General features: G+C 33.8%; 1 protein-coding gene across 4 annotated transcripts in view; it reads left to right on the forward strand.

Moving 5' to 3' along the window:
• ARHGAP29 (Rho GTPase activating protein 29) overlaps positions 1–21140 on the forward strand; it is an 82525-nt gene that overhangs the window by 33922 nt on the left and 27463 nt on the right. For 3 of the 4 annotated variants that reach the window (XM_070367647.1, XM_070367649.1, XM_070367650.1), the window contains exons 3-12: positions 127–261; positions 8850–8946; positions 9609–9681; positions 11787–11835; positions 12269–12406; positions 13316–13380; positions 13810–13920; positions 14047–14127; positions 14331–14519; positions 15279–15416. In XM_070367647.1, coding sequence (XP_070223748.1) covers positions 127–261; positions 8850–8946; positions 9609–9681; positions 11787–11835; positions 12269–12406; positions 13316–13380; positions 13810–13920; positions 14047–14127; positions 14331–14519; positions 15279–15416 — 1076 coding nt within the window. The remainder of the gene's footprint in view (positions 1–126; positions 262–8849; positions 8947–9608; positions 9682–11786; positions 11836–12268; positions 12407–13315; positions 13381–13809; positions 13921–14046; positions 14128–14330; positions 14520–15278; positions 15417–21140) is intronic. The other variant, XM_070367651.1, reaches the window with a different exon arrangement.

Genomic DNA, 21140 nt, shown 5'->3' on the forward strand with positions numbered 1-21140 from the left:
TGTAGGCAAAAATTTTGGAGCCACTGCTTCTGTTTAAAATGTGCTCCCAAATGATCTTTCATGGTTTATTTAGACTCTTGTAACGTGGTTTGGGAAACAAATTAAAAAAATTTTTTTTCCTTTAAGAGTGTTTTAAAGAAGTCATTCATATACGTCTTGATGAACTTCTTCGTGTTTTAAAGTCTGTAATGAATAAACATCAGAACCTCAATTCTGTCGATCTTCAAAATGCTGCAGAAATGCTTATCGCAAAAGTGAAAGGTAAGAAAGACACTATTAACCATGGGTTGGCATGAGCAAAAAGGATCCACGTGATATATTTTGGTTCATAATGTCTGTGGAGCCATCTCTCATGGCGCATGTATGATGTGTATCAGTAGGAGTCATACACACTTTGATATTTAAATATTCCTAAGTCACCCTGGAGAAGGGAATGGCAATCCACTCCAGTATTCTTGCCTGGAGAATTCCATGGACAGAGGAGCCTGGTGGGCTACAGTCCATGGAGTTGCAAAGAGTCGGACATGTCTAAGCAACTAACACACTAAGTCACACCTAAAAGTCTCTTTGTCTTAAAAATTAAACTTTATTTGTCAGGAAACACTCTAAAAATACTAAGTGAAATTAACTAAACAACTGACGTTTAAAATTTTTGAGTTTTTTGAAAGTATGTATGCTCTTTTGAAATAAGTTACTGGCGCACAAAAAGTCTTTGTTATCTGAGGACAATTGATACTGGAAAATGGCCATTTGTAGTGACTCCACTTAAAGGGGGGAAACAAATGGAAAAATTAGACTTAATTGGTACCTTATTTTAAAATGTGGATAAATGAAACTAAAATTGTAGAATAAGTTTATCATATATGTGTATATAAATGTGTATATATATTACATGTGCTAAAAGAAATAAGAATTAGGACATTATCCTTTGATGAAATAATTTGAACCAAAAATTGTTAAAATCTATTATTCTAGGCTGCATTATATAAAGATTGAGAAAAATGAGACTAGAGACAAAGGAGTTCAGTTAGGAGATTATTGGAAATAATGGGCTAGATGAGGGTTGAATGTCTGAGCTAAGACAGAAGCTGGGGTATGGTAGGAGTAGAGTGTGGCTATTACAGAAGAGGAGATGGCTGTTGATTTGATGGAACGTAGGACAGGTTGAGTGTTAGGGATTAAGCTGATGTTTGAAGTTGAAGATGTAGTGGACTTGGATTATTGTTGACCTGTGAGTGTTAATGGAAGAGGATGACACCAACTCAGAGTGTGCAGACTGATTAGAGGACTGAGTGTGAGCTCCCAGGGACAGAGAGAAGGTGAGAAACACGAAAGTAGGTAGATTATCTGGAGAAAGATGTTATGGAATTTTAAAAATGTTAGGTTCTAAGAAGTGATTGTCAGTGTTAAATGTTAACCTGATAGGTAATGTGAATTCAAATAGTTTAACAATTTAGTTTAACAATAGTTTAACTCACTAAAAGTGAGTCACCATGGCTTGAGTAATGAAATGAGAGGCTTTTTTGGGGAGAGGGATTACCTGTCCAGAGTCTCAAAGGTCAGGTGAACATTAACTGGGCTAGGGCAGGGATTGGAACTGCAATTCTGGATGCTTGTCGAACTCTGGATGTGAAGAACATGATGTGATTGATATAGAGAGGGCAAAGGGCAAGTGTCAAGGAATTAGGCAGGAAGGGAAAATAAAAACCTTGTCAATACAATATAGTCCATGTACTTAAGAACTGCCTTCCCTTTTTATGTAGATTTATCCTGTTTGCGTGGTTCTCTTTTTTTCTGTATTTCAAGCACTAGAAAAATATAGATGGTTTCAAAGTGGATAGCTTCTGTTGTGACTCTTAAAAATGCTTAGTAACCAAATTTGTTTTAAAATAGATTGTCTATAAGCGCAATTTAATGTAAGTTAGAGTAATTAGTGTCTATAGATAGTAAAATTTCCATGCTTGCAAATAAGGACCACGGTTCATTCAATTGTTGTCAGTAGCTATTGTGTGTAGTCAGGATGTCCTGGGGAAGGAGGGTGTCTGTGTATGGTTGATGTCCACATTCCAGAAACAGACTGCAAGAAAGTGACCTCTCCACTGCTTTACAGATCTTTTTTCTTTGAGGTAAAGCAATTTTTTGAGTATTATTTCCCACTAAGAGTGTCTTTACCTTTGGAATTATTGTTACAGTCTTACTTTTGTGTTGGATGAAATTTAGAAGATTACTTTGTTGTTGGGGAATTTATTGTTTCAGTAGGACTCCACTTGCTCTGTTTCAGTAGGACTCCATGACGCTAGAAAACTAAAAATTATGTTTTCTTTGGTGTAAGTTTTAAGTTTCTAAATGACCCCCCTTATCTTATTGTTGAGGCCATCTAAAAATGTTATTGATACCTCAAATGAAAAATATTCAGTAACCTAGAAAACTGATGTCAAATTAGAGCTTATTTAATTCTTTCATTTAATCTTAATTTAGTTTTCAAACCATGGAAAGGCCAGGATTTGAAGTGTAGAAACCATTTTTGAATATCGTTGTTGTTTAGTTGTTCAGTGGTATCTGACTTCTTTGTGACCCCATCAACTGTAGTATGCCAGGCTCCTCTGTTCATGGAATTTCCCAGGCAAGAATACTGGAGTAGGTTGCCATTTCCTCCTCCAGGGGATCTTCCTGATCCAGGGATAGAACCTCAGTCTCCTAAGGATTCTTTACGTTTGAGCCACCTGGGAAGCCCTAAAGACAGTTAGATCAGGGAGGTATAATTTTGTTTGTGCTGCTCAGGGTGTGAATGCATGAAATCTATGCACTTCCTATGCATAGTCCTAACAGTTGCATTGGAATAAAATTGAAATCCTTTTAACTTCTCTTATTTTTTTATTTTAAATGTGGGATTTACCTTTTAATAACCTTACAAGAAAAATCCTTAGCTTTTCCCCATTCATTCTAATAGTGATTTGTATTTCCTGTGTCTTGTTTCCAAGCCGGAAGCTCAGTCTGACAAAATATTTGCAGTATGGTAAGAGAGATACAGCTTATTTGTGAAGTAGATGAAGACACCATAGCACTCAGTAATTTATTGTGTATGTAGTAGTTGTGTTTTCATCATTTACAAGCATTTTGGTAAACCTCATTTGTAATATAAAAGGACCATTTTTAAGGTTTTTCATGATCTGTATTTTGCCCTATATTTAAAAATTGGCAAACAAGAAAAATAAGTATCCAAAATTGTAGAAGCCTCACATGTTTTCTTTGTATTGAAACTTAATTTTTTAATAGGCAGTTCATTCACATGATTCATAGTGCAAACAGTATAAAAAGGTATTCAATCAGACCTTAGCTACCCATTCCTTTCCCTAGATAAGCAACAACTATTACTGGTTTTTTATGTATCTTTCTGGAGACATTACATATACAAAAGCAAATAACAATACGTTCTCTTTCTTATGCAAAGGTTAACAGTCTGCTCTTTGCTCATTGTTCTGAGTTAACTGTATATAAAAGGTCTTCTTTTGCTGTTATTTGTTTTTTCAAAGCTGCGTGATATTCTGTTATATTGATGTACTATAATTAATTTAACTAGTTCACTACTAATAGATGTTTGGATTGTTTCTAATTTTTTTATTACAAACAATGCTTCAATGAATATCTTGTGTATATTCCTAGGTGGGTAGTTACTAGAACAGAGCACACGTACATCTATGTTTTCTATATTGCTAACATCCTCCATAGCTTTTCTGTCCTTCTGATCGTCTTGCTGAAGAAGCTCATTTCATACACCTTTGCCAACAGAGCTGGTGACCAGACTTCGTTATCCAGTCTGGTAGCAAAAAAATGGTATCTCAGTATAGATTTGATTTGCATTTCCCTCATTTTGGGTATAGTTGAGTATCTTTTCATATGTTTCAGAGCCATTTGCACATCATTTTATGTGACTTGACTGTTGATTCAAATTTTTTTCTTGATGGTCTTTTTTTAGTACTGATTTATAGAAACTCTGTATAAGTGAAATTAGTCCTTAATCTTTGATATAAGTTGCAGGTTTTCTTTAGTTTGTTTTTATCTTTTGAGTTGCTTATTTTATTTTATTTTGCATCTATATCTCAATCTTTTGTATGTTTTTTGAGTATAAGGGAAGGATTTCCCTGCTTGGAGATTATAATAGCATTCGCCATTGTTTTTTCTTCTAATGTTTTCATGGTGTTATTTATTAAATTTAAATCTTTGGTACATTCTAGAGTATCTATGTTTCTGGCTAGTTTATTGAATAATTCCTATTTTCCCCATTGGTTTAAGATGCCATCTTTATCATAAATATACTACATTGTCACATATTTAATATCTGTTTCTAGAGTTTATTCAGGAGAAGGCAATGGCACCCCACTCCAGTACTCTTGGCTGGAAAATCCCATGGACGGAGGAGCCTGGTAGGCTGCAGTCCATGGGGTTGCTGAGGGTCGGACACGACTGAGCGACATCACTTTCACTTTTCACTTTCATGGATTGGGGAAGGAAATGGCAACCCACTCCAGTGTTCTTGCCTGGAGAATCCCAGGGATGGGGGAGTCTGGTGGGCTGCCGTCTGTGGGGTCGCAGAGAGTCAGACACGACTGAAGCGACTTAGCAGCAGCAGCATCAGAGGTTATTCTCTCCCCTTGATTTGTTTAGTTATGTGTCAATACCTTATTGTCTCCATTGTTTTATAGTGTTTTAATGTCTGATAGGGATAGCTCCTCTTTCCAATATTCTTTTTGTTCAGGATTTTATTTTTCCATAAGCACTTTTCAATTGATTTTTCCTAGTTCCAAAAAATATGTGCTAGTATTTTGAAGGTGATTTGAATTAAATTTAAATTAATTTATAATTAAATCTATAAACATAGATTATAGTTAATTTATAATTAAGTTTATAAATTAAATTAAGGAGCAATTTGTATATTCAGCATTTCTGAGAATATAGGATGCATGTAAGTTCTTCAGGTTGTCTTTTTTGTTTCTCAGAAGCAATGTGAAGTTTTCATTTTATAAATCCTAAAGCTTTTGGTTTGTGTTTTTGCAATTTTCCCCATGCATATAGTGAAAATTTTCTTCCATTGTATCTTTTAATTCAGCAGTTTTCAAACTTTGGCCTCTGATTTATGACATCACATTAATGAATTGTAGCCAGCATTTTTAAAATATGAAAGTGAATAGAAAAGAAGTTTAAGACTTAAGGATGTTTCAGAAACTTTAAAGATGTTATATAACTGTATATATAGTTATCTATTATATGTTTATGGTATACTTGGTCATGATGTGATGTGTATTTCTTTTTTTAAATTTTTTTATTGTTATTATTTTTTTTACTTTACAATATTGTATTGGTTTTGCCATACATCAACATGCATCCGCCACGGGTGTACACGTGTTCCCCATCCTGAACCTCCCTCATACCATCCCTCTTCTCTTACCAAAGATTGGTTATTGTAAAATTGTTTGAAAGTTGCTGTTCTTGTAGAGTACATGTATGAAAACTATTCACGTGTTTTCTTAAAGAGATATTAAATGTGTTTTAGTGCTCATTGTTGTGACTTAATAGGGAACCCAAGGGAGATATTTAAACTTTGCGCAAAATTTTTTAAATTTGATTTTGAAGGTCAGCTAATAGAGAGGAGAGAGTGGAGACAGGCTAATTAATTAGCAGGTTGTTAAATAGTCCAGACTAGAAGTAAAATGTCGTCTTTGAACTAAGTCAGTGTCAATGGGAATGGGATGGAAGGAAAAAACTTTAGAGACATTTTTTTTTAATTTATGTTTGACTCCTTTATACAGAGTTGAATATAGTTGTAACAGATTGTATGACCTGAAAAGTCTAAAATATTTACTATCTAGCCCCTTACAGAAAAAGTTTTCCAACCCCTGCTAACCATTAAACTGGATGAAAAGTCAAATCCTAGTGAATTCAGTCATTATGTATTTATAGAGGTTTGGCAGTAAAGAAATGCTAAATTAGGATGATAGCTTTAAGGAGAAATACGGTAAATTTAATTTTTTACCATAGGAAAGATTTGGGTATGTTGTTAGTATCATAAGAAATGTCAGCTAGTGGGACCTAGGGGAGCAGAGGAGGGCAGAGGACCCTGGTGGACGACGGTCCATGGGGTTGCAGAGAGTCAGACATGACTGAGCACAAGCGCAAGCGGTGGTGGTACAGGGTTTTGGAGAATGCAGGAGGGAATGGGAAGACTTATTATTGGAAAGGAGCTGAAGATTATTCTTTGAAACCCTGGGCAGGAGCAAAAGAAGTGAAAGGATATTAGAGATATAGAGCTGTTTTGAAGTGGAGGCAAAGGCAGTAAGAGGAATTTACAATAGATGGCTATAACCTCATTTGAGTAGGGATGAAGTTAAGGACTGAAGATGGTTCAAATAATTGTCTTTTCACTACTTACAATTATTTTTTGAAGTTCCCCAGTCCTGTTTAGTGCTTTGAAAAATATATTTATAGGAAAGGAAGGACAATTACAGAATTCTGCCAAGTGTTATAAAGCATTTTTTTTCTTTTCTTTAAAGTCTAACATGTTAAAATTAGGAAATAGAAGTAGGCTTTACATTTTTTTCTGGTATTCCATTTTAAATTATGTTTGAAGTCTACTTTTTAGTGCAGTTTTTAAGACAGCATTATTGAGGTATAATTGACTTATAATAAACTGCACATATTTAAATTAAGGGTACAATCTGATCAATTTTGATATTCATACTCTTGTGAAACCATCACAGTCCAGGTGATGCATGCCCCTTGGTAATCCCTCCATTTTGCACCTCTTTGCCCCCATGTGCACCAAGATTGATACAGTGTATTTTCATTGTGTTCAAAATACTTTCTAATCTAATTTCCCTTTTTCTTCTTTGATCCATGGGGTTATTTAGAAGTGTGTTAGTTTCCTAATATTTGAGGATTTTTACAGAGATTTTTATTGTTTAATCCCATCTAGCCACAGAACATATTTTGCTTGACTTGAATCCTTTTAAACCCAGAGACTGGTTTTATGGCCCATAATATAGTCCATCTTCATAAATTTACAATGTATGCTTGAAAAGAATGTGTGTTTTGCTGTCATTGGGTAGAGGTTCCTTAAATGTCCGTCTCATCCATGTGGCTGATAGTATGGTTGAAGGCTTTCATATCCTCTACTGATTTTCTGTCTACGGGTTCTGTCAATTACTGAGATAGGATTTTTGAAATTTCTGACTATAGTTGTGAATTTGTCTATTTCTCATTTCAATTCTGTTAGTTTTTGTTTCATACATTTTGAAGCTGTTAATTAGGTACATAAATGTATAAAATTATGTCCTCCTGATGAACTGACTCCATCATTATAAAATGGCCTTCTTTATCTCTGTTAGTTTCCTTTGCTCAGAAATCTGTGTGTGTTATGAGACAGTAAGTTTAGGACAGTTGTAGAGCTTACCACGTTTGTTTCTTGTATGTTAGGATTCTTGTTCTTTGTTGCTTGATAGCTAGTGTCTTGAAAACTGTTGTTTCATATATTTTGTATGGATTTCTTTCAGCTGTCTAGGTTATATAAGCTACAACCTAAATTTTGAGATATTTAAAAAATTATTTGTGGTGGTTCTTAAGTTTTTCTTCATCTTTGTATCAGGAATATTTAGAGGAATATGATGAAAGTTGTGGACCTTAGCCCCTCGTATCTATAAAATTTTGGTTGTAATTTCCTGAGGCTTCCAGGTTTGAGGTTTTAATTCATCCCTTCTTAGGAATCCTGGCTTTCTAGAAAGCATTTTCAATTCTTATTGCACATTAGATTCACCTGGGAGAAATTTTGAACAAGTATCTGTGCTTCAGGCTTTTAAAATCTGAATCTTGGGTGGTGGGCCTCAGATTTTGTTTTTAAAGCTCCTAAAGTAAGTCTGATGTACAACCAAGCTTAAGAACAACTCCGTTTTAAAACAAAGTATAGCTTCCTCTCCACTTGGTTTCTCTTCTTCCAGTTATTGGCAGGGATCCTAGGGAGGGTGGGATACAAGGAGCCAGTTGCTCCTTAAACTCAGTCTGAGTAGAACGTGATGCTTGGAACAATTTATTCAACCCTCACGTTTTTTTGTCTCTGTAAACTGTATCTGGGCTTTTAACAAAGGTGTGTAAAGATAAAGTTATAATAAGAAACTTTTTCCAATTATATTTCATAAGTTTCTTTAACAAAATGCAAAATGTTAAAAAATCACGATGGTAAAAGACAGCTATGTATCAATTTAAATGGACCTCAGCGCCTAAGGACCTTACAAGAAATAAGGCTTTAAAAAGGCAGAAATTAGGAATTAAAAGTTTTTTAAGTATTGGGTGTTGTTAATATGATATGCTTCATGTATAGGTTTTATGCTACGTTAGATGTATATATGACTTTAGATATTGGTTATTTGTAGTGGAAAATGTACTTCATATTGACTTAGGTGGGCCACAGTGCATTTAATTGTTCTTTAAAAATGCCATGAAGCAATAAGCAAGAGAAAATAGCACAGAGCTCTCTTAACTGAGAGAGGGCTGATGTAACGTGGTCTCTATGACTCAAGATCGATTGATTTCACATTGAGTCACTTTTTGGATGTGCCAAATAATGCAGTGTGTGTGGAGGAGTCAGTTTGGAATGCCAGCTACTTTTATGCAAGGTGATTCTTTTGTGTGATTTCTTTAATGAAGGACTTGAACATCATATTATTTTGTGTATTAGGTTTTTTAGTTTCTGAATTTTCTAATGCTTCTAGAAAGTAATGGTGGATTTCTATGGGATTAAATTTTTTTGTATAAATCTAGTTTATTTTCCCCCTCATTTATTGTAATCCCTTTTCCCTCAGCTGTGAACTTCACAGAAGTAAATGAAGAAAACAAAAATGATCTCTTCAGAGAAGTGTTTTCTTCTATTGAAACCTTGGCCTTTACCTTTGGAAATATGTAAGTAGAGGACTGTCATTTCAAGAATTTAGGGCCTAAGTCTCAATGAGAGTATGTGTCATGATAATTCAGTATGTAAAGCAAAGTAAAGTATTAACCAACATAAAATATTATCACAGCTTTGGAAAAGCTATATCCTATGTTGCTTTATTGCTGTATTTGGAGGTGTTTATAGCCATTCAGACAGAGAAGGCAATGGCACCCCACTCCAGCACTCTTGCCTGGAAAATCCCATGGACGGAGGAGCCTGGTGAGCTGCAGTCCATGGGGTCACGAAGAGTCGAACATAACTGAGCGACTTCACTTTCACTTTTCACTTTCATGCACTGGAGAAGGAAATGGCAACCCACTCCAGTGTTCTTGCCTGGAGAATCCCAGGGACTGGGGAGCCTGGTGGGCTGCCGTCTATGGGGTTGCACAGAGTTGGACACCACTAAAGCGACTTAGCAGCAGCAGCAGCGGCATAGCCGTTCAGAAGCAGCATCCATTTGTGAGTGACCACTTAGTTTATGTGGATAGATTCTTAGGAGTTTATATCTAAGGCTCTTTTAATCTAGATGACATGTTGAATGTACAGCTTGTGACACAGCAATGTAATGACTTGTGTTTTGTCTTTGTGTTTTTAATTTCTATTTCTTTTTTTTTAAACTTCCCCTGGATAGCTTGACAAACTTCCTTATGGGAGATGTAGGCAATGATTCATTATTGCGACTGCCTGTTTCTCAGGAAAGTAAGGTAGGCCAAGTTTGTATGAAAGCAAAGACTTTAATATTTTTAACTTCCTGTTTTAATAATATCTTAATCTTAATCTCAGCATTAGTCTTTGATAGTTTTTTAGTGTAGCGAGAAAAATAGCTCGGTTCATTTGAAGTATGATAATTTATGGCCAGTTTTGGGGCTGGAAATTTAGTTGTACTTTTTAAATGGAACTATCATTTTAAAAGAACATATCTGATAATTTTATAGTGTCTTATGTAATGAATCTATATGTCGTATGATCCAAAATTTTAATCGGTAGTTCTTAGCCGTTTTTCCTTCCTGATGGTGCCGCAGGTCTTGAAGACTGGTGGGAACTTAGAAAAATGATACAAGAAGTGAAGAAGGTGTTAATCTTTTCACATGCTCTATAGTTTGTTTGTTACCATGAAACACCTAATTAACAAAACTGTAGGTCTTAATTCTCCCTAAGAGCATCCTTATAAGTATGTCAGAGAATTAGAGTTCTGATTCCTAGTTGAAGAAAAACACCTATAAAATAATAAAACATTAGGAATGTACTCAGAATATTGCTTTAAAGATTTATAGTAATTGTAGTAGTAATATTTTCATTTGAGTAATATTTTTTCACCAAATGCAAGATATTTAAACAGACTGCATTAGGGACATATGTTGATCATTTCCTGTTAAGGATTTCCAAAAAGTATTGGAATTCAGATCCAAAAGGATTTCAACACATATTTGGAAATGTGTCAAGTACTTGTTATTATGTCAAAATAACATAAGAACTACAGGTCTTTCTTAAATAATACAAAATGTGAATGACTACTTAAAGGCCATTTGTTATATGTACTACAGTATTTAGAAAAAAAAATGTGACATTCTGAAGTCATCCATTTGATGACTGGAGGACAGTGTAGAAACCATATCAGAATTATGAAGTATTTCTAGATCTTTAAAATATTATGCTGTTATTTATGATTTTTCCTCAATTATATGTTTCAAGCTTGCTGCTAATTTAGGAAGTGTAATAAAACACTCTATCAGTGTAACAGGGATCTAAACAATTTAAATTTTAGGTGTGAATCATATGTCCTATTCATGTGCTCCTGTTGTGGCCCATGTTGCTGTGCGTGAGTGTCTCATTGCATTGGCTTCTCTTACTTCAGAGCACAGGCTCTAGGGCATGCAGGCTACAGTAGCTGTGGTACACAGGCTTATTTGTTCCACATGGCGTGTGGGATCCTCCTGGATTAGGAATCGAACCCATGTCTTCTGCATTGGCAGGTGGATTATTTACCACTGAGCCACCAAGGAAGCCCCAAACCTACATCATCTTAATCTTTAAAATAGACTTATGAAGTGGTGTTCTTATCCTCATTTTATGAAGGGGCAAGAAAACTTAAGTGAGTATAAATATGTAGCTCAGTGTCGTATAACTACTAAGTGATAGAGCTTGACTTCAAATGTAGGTTTTACATGATTCCTTTTACATTGAATAATCAGCTCTCACAATTTTGGTAGATAACATTTTCCTGCACTGTCTATTAAGGTAGCTGCATGTCACATGCAGTGCATTAAATTAAAATTTTAATTCTCATTTACATTAGCCACTTTTCAAATGCCACTTTTCAAAGGTAGCTAGTAGCTACCTTATTGGACAGTGCAGCTGTGGAACATTTCCATCATCATAGAAAATTCCACACTAAGCTGTCCAAAGGACTTTGCACAACATGCTTATCATATAATAAAATGGTAAAGGATGGCTGAGAGTGTCTTTGTCTTCTGTTTAGATAGAAGTCTATTTAGATTGCTTCCAAAACTTGCTGACTAATATTTTTGAGATCTTTAGGATTTAAAATTTTGAATGGATTCATTAATGCTGTTAGTAAACAAAGAGGTTTATTCATTTTGGACCTTGAGAACTGCTGTTGTAAAAAGCTATATAGTTCTTATTAAATGTTCTGGCATTTAAACAGGCTTCTCAGGCTCTTTGAGTTCTAAATGCTTGAAATTCTTTAGTAGGAATTATCTCAGAGTAACAAGTTAGAGTGAAAAATTTTGAAGCAAAGATCTGTTATCTTCTGCTGTAATCTTAAATTTGCTTTCTTCCTTTTTTAAAGTCTTTTGAAAGCGTTTCTGTGGAATCAGTGGACTCATCCAATGAAAAAGGTAATGCTTGAGGTACTTAAAACTTTAATCAGACATTTTGCAGTTACTTTTGATAAATGTTTTGGATTACTTAATCTCCTTGCTTAGTAACCGAAAGTATTTATTTTAGACATAAGATGAATAATATGTAAAGTTTTACATATAAAACTTAAGGGAAAAAAACCTACTAGAGTAGATAGTGTGATGATAGAGACTGATCAACAATTATATAGGGTTTGTAACTTGATGAATGATAGAAATATGTATTAAGATTTTAAAATGTAATTTGAAATTATTTTCAACTCAAGCCATGACCCTTTGTTTTTGAATTTGTCACATTTTTTTCAACCAGTTTTCATTGAAAAACATCTTAGGATTTTAATGCTTCTTTAAAGGTTTCATGTTATGAGCTCATATTTAATGTGTACTTACCTTGACATTTTTTTATTTTCAGGAAGTTTTTCTCCTATAGAATTAGACAGCATGCTGTTAAAAAACACTAATTCTGTAGAACTGGCTTTGTCATATGCTAAAACATGGTCAAAATATACCAAGAACATAGTCTCATGGGTTGAAAAGAAGCTGAACTTGGGTGAGTTGCCCTTTGGGGCATCTGATTAACTCTGGAACATAAGAACTAAATTCTTTGTGATTCATTTTCTACAGACTGTAAATAATGATTTCACATTAGTAGTGCTTTCATTGTAGTAAATAAAATCATTGTCCATTTTCTCTTCTTGAAATAGGGAAGGCTCTCCTTAAAATAAATACACTTATTGAACATTGAACTGTGGACCTATCATTAGATCTGGGGACACCACGACAGTGGTCTTTGCCTTTAAAAAAAGTTATACTCTAATGAGCGAAAAGAAATGCAATCAGCTAATATAGTTAAAGGAGATAAAAAACAACTATCAGATAAAATCTAGCTATCAGATCAGAAGACAATGGAAACATATATAAGGAACTTCTTGATAGCTAATATTTTCCCAGTGTTTTACAGTTAACAAAGTGCTTTCACATCCATTTTCTGATTTAATCCTTACCAAAACCCTGGGAAGTAGGCAAGACAAAATTCTTATTCCTGTTTAACAGAGGAGGTGAATGAGACAGGGAATTTGCCTAAGGTCAGCAGATTTGCCTAAGATCATATTAGTAACTGGCAAAATACAGAATTTACCCAAAACTTGTGCTCTTTCTATTACATTATTTGCCTTTAATATGGGATGCCCATCAGATTCACCTAAATAAGGCCTTAGAAACAGATAATAATCACTCCTAGGTCCCAGTCCCCTAAAGAGGTGAGATCTATGCAAGTGTATTTTGAAAGTTTCCCAGTTGATTTTGATGAGTAATTTCAATTAAGAATCATAGCTTCATACCATGATGCAGGCTAGTATTTGTGATCACTTTTTAATTGGGGGATTACAGATAATTCTAGAGTATGGAGGAGAAAAAGTAAGTTGGACTTACCTTCTGATGCCTTCTTTGACCTTTTCAGAATTGGAGTCCACTAGAAATATTGTTAAGTTGGCAGAGGCAACTAGAACTAACATTGGATTACAGGTAAGTGGTCAGTGAACTGCTAGGGTTCTATGCCAAGTGATTACTCAGCTCCTGATAATACCATGTAAAATCAGAAAATTTTGTACTTAATATAGGAAAGAACTTGAATGCTAAATAACCTTTTTATTGACAAGATAAGATCTTTTTAAACTTACAAAGATATTCATTATGAAGAAGCTAGGAAATTTACAGTTTTTTATATATATGAATATTAATTATCTTGTTAGCTACTAATTTTGCTGACTAGTTTAAGAATTACTTATTAATGTTCTTCAGTATTTTTTCATATGGTCATACTTATGAATAGTCATTTTTCTGAAAAAAATTTAAACTTAAAAATTTCTTTTTTTGAAGAAAAATAATGGGGGGGTTATCTAGAACTCTAGTACATTTCTATTGGAAAATTTTCTTTTCAATTTTAAATTCTAGGAGTTTATGCCACTGCAGTCTTTATTTACCAATGCCCTTCTTAATGATATAGAGAGTAGTCACCTTTTACAGCAAACAATTGCAGCTCTCCAAGCCAACAAATTTGTGCAGGTAAAAATTTATATATACACTATACTTTTTATTTTTTTAAACAGCAGTGTACCTTTAGAAAACAGCTTTTTTCTCTCTTTTCTGTTTTTTTTGTTTGTTGTTGTTGTTTTAAAATGCCCTTGGCAGCCTCTACTTGGGAGGAAAAATGAAATGGAAAAACAAAGGAAAGAAATAAAAGAACTTTGGAAGCAGGAGCAAAATAAAATGGTTAGTATTATAATAGTTTCATCTATTTGTGAACATCTAAAAATCATGAGCAATCTGTTGGCATATATACCCTGGAAAGATGCATATCTTATCCTATAGTTTATCTAAAATGCAGTCATAACCGTCTTGCTGAATATGCTAAAGAGATTTGTACATTAGGATTTTTCTTATTTTGTATTTCATACTCTTTTTATTCTGTGTAGCTTGAAACAGAGACTGCTCTTAAAAAGGCAAAATTGTTGTGTATGCAACGTCAAGATGAATATGAAAAAGCAAAATCTTCCATGTTTCGTGCAGAAGAAGAACATCTGAGCTCAAGTAGTGGATTAGTAAAAAATCTCAATAGGCAGCTAGAAAAGAAGCGAAGGCTGGAAGAGGAGGCTCTTCAAAAAGTAATCATCTTTTTTGTTATTTATTACTATTGAATTAGCAATAATCTGCTAAGGCTTCAGTTCTCTTATTTTAACCTGCATCAGGACCACCTGGAAGGCTTGTCAAAACAAACTGCTGGGCTGTATCCTCAGAATTTCTGATTTAGTAAGGTCTGGAGTTGGCCCCAGACAACTTGGATCTCAAACAAGTGCCCAGGACTGCTGCTGCTGTTGCTGCTGGGGATCCACACTTTGAGAACCATTGTGCTAAGAGATTTTTGCTTATATTTTGAATTTTGGGGTTTATTTGTGAAGGAAGTATCTTAGGTCAATCGTTTAATATTTTCTGCTTGATTGTTCAGGAGGTTCACCATTTAGGCAACTGGGTGTATATGTGTACTTATTCTAGTACCTGCTAGCAAGACTAGGCAGAAGCTTTGTATTATTAATATTTATGAAATATAATTGATAAATTCTGTAAGAAGATTATAGGAAATGGTAAATATAAATAGAAAAGTCTATTAATGGACATTTATTTTATAGACAATGTACTAATTGTAAATTATACTTAACTACTCATAGAAGTCAGGTGTCCTTGAATTGCTGACCAAAACAATATTTATCTTTAGGAATATTCTATCTAAAACATAGAATGTTTCAGAACTTTCATGCATAAGCCATTTCAATCATTTAAACTGAGCTTTACTAGAATAAGTATATTTATTTTAAAATATAGATTCAGTGAACCAGCATCACTTTTTTCTCTGATAACTCCTAAAGGTAGAAGAAGCAAATGAACTCTACAAAGTGTGTGTGACAAATGTTGAAGAAAGACGAAATGATCTAGAAAATACCAAAAGAGAAATTTTAACACAACTCCGTAAACTTGTTTTCCAGTGTGATCTTACCCTTAAAGCTGTAAGTAATTTCTTCAGTATTTTAAAGAGAAAAAGTCTGTACATCTGTAGATATACAGACTGTATAACCTCTAGAATGCTTGATGAGTTGCAATTCTTACAGGATTTAATTTCTGAGATTATAGGAAAGTTTAGAGTTTGAAAATTGGAAAAGGAAATGGCAGCCCACTCCGGTATTCTTGCCTGGAGAATCCCAGGGATTGGGGAGCCTAGTGGGCTGCAGTCTGTGAGATTGCACAGAGTTGGACATGACTGAAGCGACTTAGCAGCAGCAGCAGAGTTTGAAAGTTGACTCTCAGTTTTTAATTCTAGTATGTGATTTGAGCTTTTTATCTATTCTCTTCTCCATGGATTGATGATTTGTTTGGTTAAAATTGAAGGGTGAGTGTTTGAAATTGCCTCTAAGCCACTCTTTCTTGGGTTGACTAACAAAATGGATTTAATCCCTGAAACTTCTATCAGTACAATGAGATCTGTTCTCCAGAATTTGAGAAAACTAAATATTGAAATTGAACCCAATGGTTTATTTGAAGACAAGGCATTCATGTATCTCTTTAAAATGGTTTTTATTAAAAATTTATGTGCAAAATACAGTGAACTTTCCATATTCACGGGTTCTACATTAGTGGATTCAACCAACTGTGGCTTGAGAGTATTCAGGGGAAAAAAGATTTCCAGAAACTTCCAAAAAAGCAAAACTTGAATTTGTCTGCATTGGTAACTATTTACATAGCGTTTAATTATATTTAATAGCTGTTTACATAGCATTAGGTATTATAAATAATCGAGAGATGATTTAAAGTCTATAGAAGGTTATGCCTAATTTACATGCAAATACAGTGCCATTTTATATAAAGGACTTATGCATCCATGGGTTTTTGGTATCCATGAGTGGTCCTGGAAACAGTTCTCTTAGATACTGAGGGATGACTGCACTTGTTTTTGGCATACGTTTCACAAATTTTAAAGCATATATAAATTTCTGTAATCACTACCATCACAGTTAGGACTCGAAATAATTGTATCACTCCAATAAAATTTCCTCATGGTACCCATTTATAGTCACACTCTCCACCTATCCCTTATCCCTGGCAAGTATTGATCTGTACTCCATCTCTGTAGTTTGATCTTTTCCACAGTGTCACATAAATTGAATTATAATATGTATGTTTTGAAGACTGGCTTCTTTTACTCAGCATAATGCTTTTGCGATTCATCAATGTTATGCATGTATCAATAATTCATTTCTTTGTATTGCTGATTAGTATTCCACTGTGTGAATATACCACAGTGTTTATCCATTCACTACTTGGACAATTGCAGTTTGGGGTAATAAAGAATAGAGTTACTATGAATATTCATTTACAGTTTTTGTGTGAATATAAGTTTTACATTTCTGGGGTAAACGCCTAGGAGTGAGATTACTGGGTGGTATGGTAGATGTTTAATTTTGTAAGAAATTGCCAAACAGTTTTTTAGAGTTTTTTCATTGTTATTAGCAATGTGTGAGAGTTCCAGTTGTTCTGCATCCTTCACAACACTTGTCAGTTGTTGGTTTTTATATTTTAGCTGTTCTTAGGTATGTAGTGGTAGTGATTTTGTTTTGAGAATGACTTATGATATAGAGCATCTTTTAAAGGGTAAGTTTGCAATCTCCGTTTTGCCTGTTCTTTTGGATTGAGATATTTTCTTATTGTTGAGCTTGCATATATTGTTTACCAGTTTGAAGCTTCTCTTTATTCTTTTAGCAGAGTCAGGGAACAAAAGTTTTAATTTTGATGGAATCTTACTTAACAATTTCTGCTTTATGAGTCATGCTCTTGGATGATACCTAAGAGTGCTTCATCTAACCCAAGATCTCAAAGACTTCTTTGGTTTTCTATAAAAAATTTATAGTTTGATATTGAGAAATGATCGATTTTGAGTTAATTTTTTATAAAGTGAAGTATAACTTGAAGTTCATTTTTTGCATATGGATGTTACGTGAAAATTATACTCATGGAACTTTATGTTATAGTGGTGACTGAATGTTGGCATGGAGAGGTCAGTGTCATTGAAAAATGAATTACCTAGATTTCCTGAGAGAAGGTACCAGGATTGGTGAAGCAGAAGCACGAGGGAGAGGAGAGGCAAATATGAAACCTTTATTGGGGTTTCTGAGGGAAAATCTAGGTAGGACAGGATAAGCAATATAGGATTGTCTAGTTTGGGCTTTGGGGAATAAGGATGGCCTGAAACAGGGAATAGGAATTGGTACCTGACCTGGGATGATTTTAGGGCAGGGGAAAATACTGGCTTGATGTGTGAGAGTTAGAGATGGTTGGAGTTGCATGTAAAAGACATGTGTGTCCCCCAGCTAAGAATTGGCTAGCATTCAGAGGAATAGAAGTCCCCAGTCAGCAAGTTTTTAAAGATATTAAATCATCATAAAATACAGAAAATAAAAAAGGGTGATTAATACTTGTTTGCTTGTTCTGATACCATTTGTTGAAGACATTGTAGCATCACCATTGAATCATCACCATTGAATTGCCTTTGCATCTTTGTCAAAACTCAATTGACCATATTTTTATAGTTCTATTTCTAGATTTTTTATCTTGTTCTGTGGATATATAATACATATGTATCTATCCTTTTGTCAGAACACTACTATATTGATTACTGGTATTGTCTAGCAAAGTCTTAAAATCAGGTACTATAAGTCTTCCAATTTTATTCTTTTCAGAATTGTTTTGAGTATTTAAGATCCTTTAACATTTATAAAAATGTTAGAATCAGTGTGTCTGTGTCTACAAAAAAAAAATCTTGCTAACATTTGAATTGGAATTACATTAAATTCAGCTTAGGGAGAATTGACTATGTAGGTATCATCCTAACTATAAATAGAGTTCTCCAATCCATGAACACAGTATGTGTCTTCATTTATTTAGGGCTATGTTACTTTTAATCAGCACTTTGTAGTTTTTAACATTTCTTTCCCATGTTTTGTTAAATTTAAACCTCTGTATGTATGTATGTATTTATTTGGGGGGTTCATTGTGAATCTGATACAAATAAATACATACACGATATTTGTGTACATGTGTATATGTATCTATGCATACACACATGCTTATTTAATTTCAAATTAAGTTCATTGTTAATGTTGAAAAATACGAGTTATTTTCATATCTTGATCTTGTATTTTGCAACCATGCTAAACTCACTTATTACTTTTAGGAGCTTTTTTTTTTAGCAGAATCATAGGGTTTTCTTACATAAAAAATCACATTTTCTGCAAATAGGGACAGTTTTCTTTCTTTCCAAACTCTGTTCCTTTTTTTTTTTTCTTATTACACTGGCTAGATATTAAAATTGATTGTTGAATAGAAGTGGTGAGATAAGACATCTTTGTCTTAATCTTAGGAAGAAAGCACTTAGTCTCTCACCATTAAACATGATAGCTGTAGGGTTTTTAAAAATATTTGTTTTTAATTAATTTATTTGGCTGCGCAGGGTCCTAGTTGCAGCATGAGGGATCCTCAGTCTTTGTTGTGGTGTGGTGTTGTTCAGTTGCTAAGTCATGTCTGACTGTGACCCCATGGACTGCAGCACGCCAGGCTTCCCTGTCTTTCACTGTCTCCCACAGTTTGTTCAAATTCATGTCCATTAAGTCAGTGAGGCTGTCTAACCATCTCATCTTCTGCCGCCCTCTTCTCCTTATGCCTTCAGTCATGAGGTATCTTTAGCTGTGGCATGTGAACTCTTAGTTGCGGCAGGTGGGAAATGGTTCCCCGACCAGGGAGCAGACCCAGGCCCCCTGCATTGGCAATGCAGAGTCTTAGCCACTGGGCCACCAGAGAAGTCCCTGTAAGGTTTGTTATTTTTTGAAGATACATTTTATCATGTTAAAGAATTTCTAGTTTTTTCTAATTGTTGAGAATTTTGTCATAAAAATATTGGGTTTTTGTCATATGATTTTTGTTTTTTTGCATCACTAGATGTGATAATAGAGTTTTTCTTCTTCAGTCTGTTAATATGATGAGTTGCTTCATAATACTAACATTGATATTTAAGTGTTGATCCACCCTTGCATTCTTGGGATAAGCCACTCTTGTTTGTGACACATTGTTCCTTTTATAAATTGCTGGATTCAATTTGCTGATATTTTGTTGAATATTTTTTTCTTCTCTGTTTATGAAAGATATTGGTATTATGTTTTTGTTTACTTTTCATGTTCTTATACTGCCTTTATCTGATTTTGGAATCAGGGTAATTCTGACCTTGTAAAATAAGTTGGGAAGTGTTGCTTCCTATTTTATTTTCTGGAAGAGATTGTATAGAATTGGTATTGTTTCTTTAAATGTTTTGTGGCATTTCCTGGTGAAAGCAGTTGGCTTGGAGTTTTCATTTTTTTGGAAAATCTTTCCCTGTGTATTCAGTTTCTTTTGATATAGGCCTGTTTGAATTAGTTCTTTTCATGTGAACTTTGGTAGTTTGCGGAATTAGTTCCACCCTTTCATCTAAGTTATTGTGTTTATGTGCATAGTGTTGTTTATAACTCTTAACCTCTCAGTGTCTCATTGAGCTGTAGTGATATCCTCTCTTTCCTCCCTGATGTTGGTAATTTGTGCCTTCTCTTTCACTTCCTTTCTCTTTGGTTAGTCTGGCTAGAGGTTTATAAATTTTGTTGATCTTTTCTGAGAGACAGCTTTTGATTTCATTGGTTTTTCTCTACTTTTCTTTTTAAATTTTTTTTCTGCTTTTTATTGTTCCTTTCTGCTTACTTTAGGTTTATTTTGCTTTTCCTTTTAGTTTCTTAAAGGTAGAAACTTAGATTGTTCATCAAGACCTCTCTACTTTTTTAATATGAATAGTTGATGATTTTAATTTCTCTCTAAGCACTGCTTATCTACATCCCACAAATTTTGAATTTGGATTTTCATTTTTATACAATTCAAAATATTTTCTAATTTTCCTCAACACTTTGATTTTACCTGTGGATATTGTAGAAGCTTGTTTAATTTCTAATTATTTGAGGATTTTCTGGACATTTTCCTGATACTGATTTCTAGTTTAATTCTGTTATAGTGAAACAAATACTTTATATGATTTTAATTTTCCTATATTTGTTATGATTTGCTTTATGACTCAGGATATGGTTTATCTTGGTACTGTTCATGTGTTCACTTGAAAGAATGTATATTCTGCTGTGGTTGGCTGGAGTAACCTATAAATGTAGACTAGTTCCTCTTGGTTTATGATATTTATTTCTTCCATATCCTTGACGATTTACTTTTTGTTTCTGTCAATTACTGAGAAAGCAATTTTGACGTTTTTAGCATACTATATATTTTTAATTCTGTCAGTTTTTCCTTTATATATTTTGAATGTCTCAATTGCTTATATACATTAATGATTATTATATATTCTTGGTGAATTGATCCTTTTATCTTTATGAAATGTGTCTTTTTATCCTGGTAATTTTCCTTGCCTTTTACTCTACATTATTTAATATTGATAGAAGTAGTTAAGGTTTCTTTTGAGCATTTTTAGCATGGTATATCTTTTTCCATTCTTTTACTTTTAACTTAATCATGTATTTTAAGTGAAGTTATTATATAGCATAGTGTTCAGTGTTGATTTTTTTAAAATCTATTTTGATAATCTCCATCTTTTGAGTGGAATGGTTAGACCATTTATATTTAATGTAAATATATGTGCAAATTTAGGCCTACTACTTTTT

The sequence above is a fragment of the Bos mutus genome, chromosome 3 (assembly GCF_027580195.1).
Source record: "Bos mutus isolate GX-2022 chromosome 3, NWIPB_WYAK_1.1, whole genome shotgun sequence".
Taxonomy (NCBI): domain Eukaryota; kingdom Metazoa; phylum Chordata; class Mammalia; order Artiodactyla; family Bovidae; genus Bos; species Bos mutus.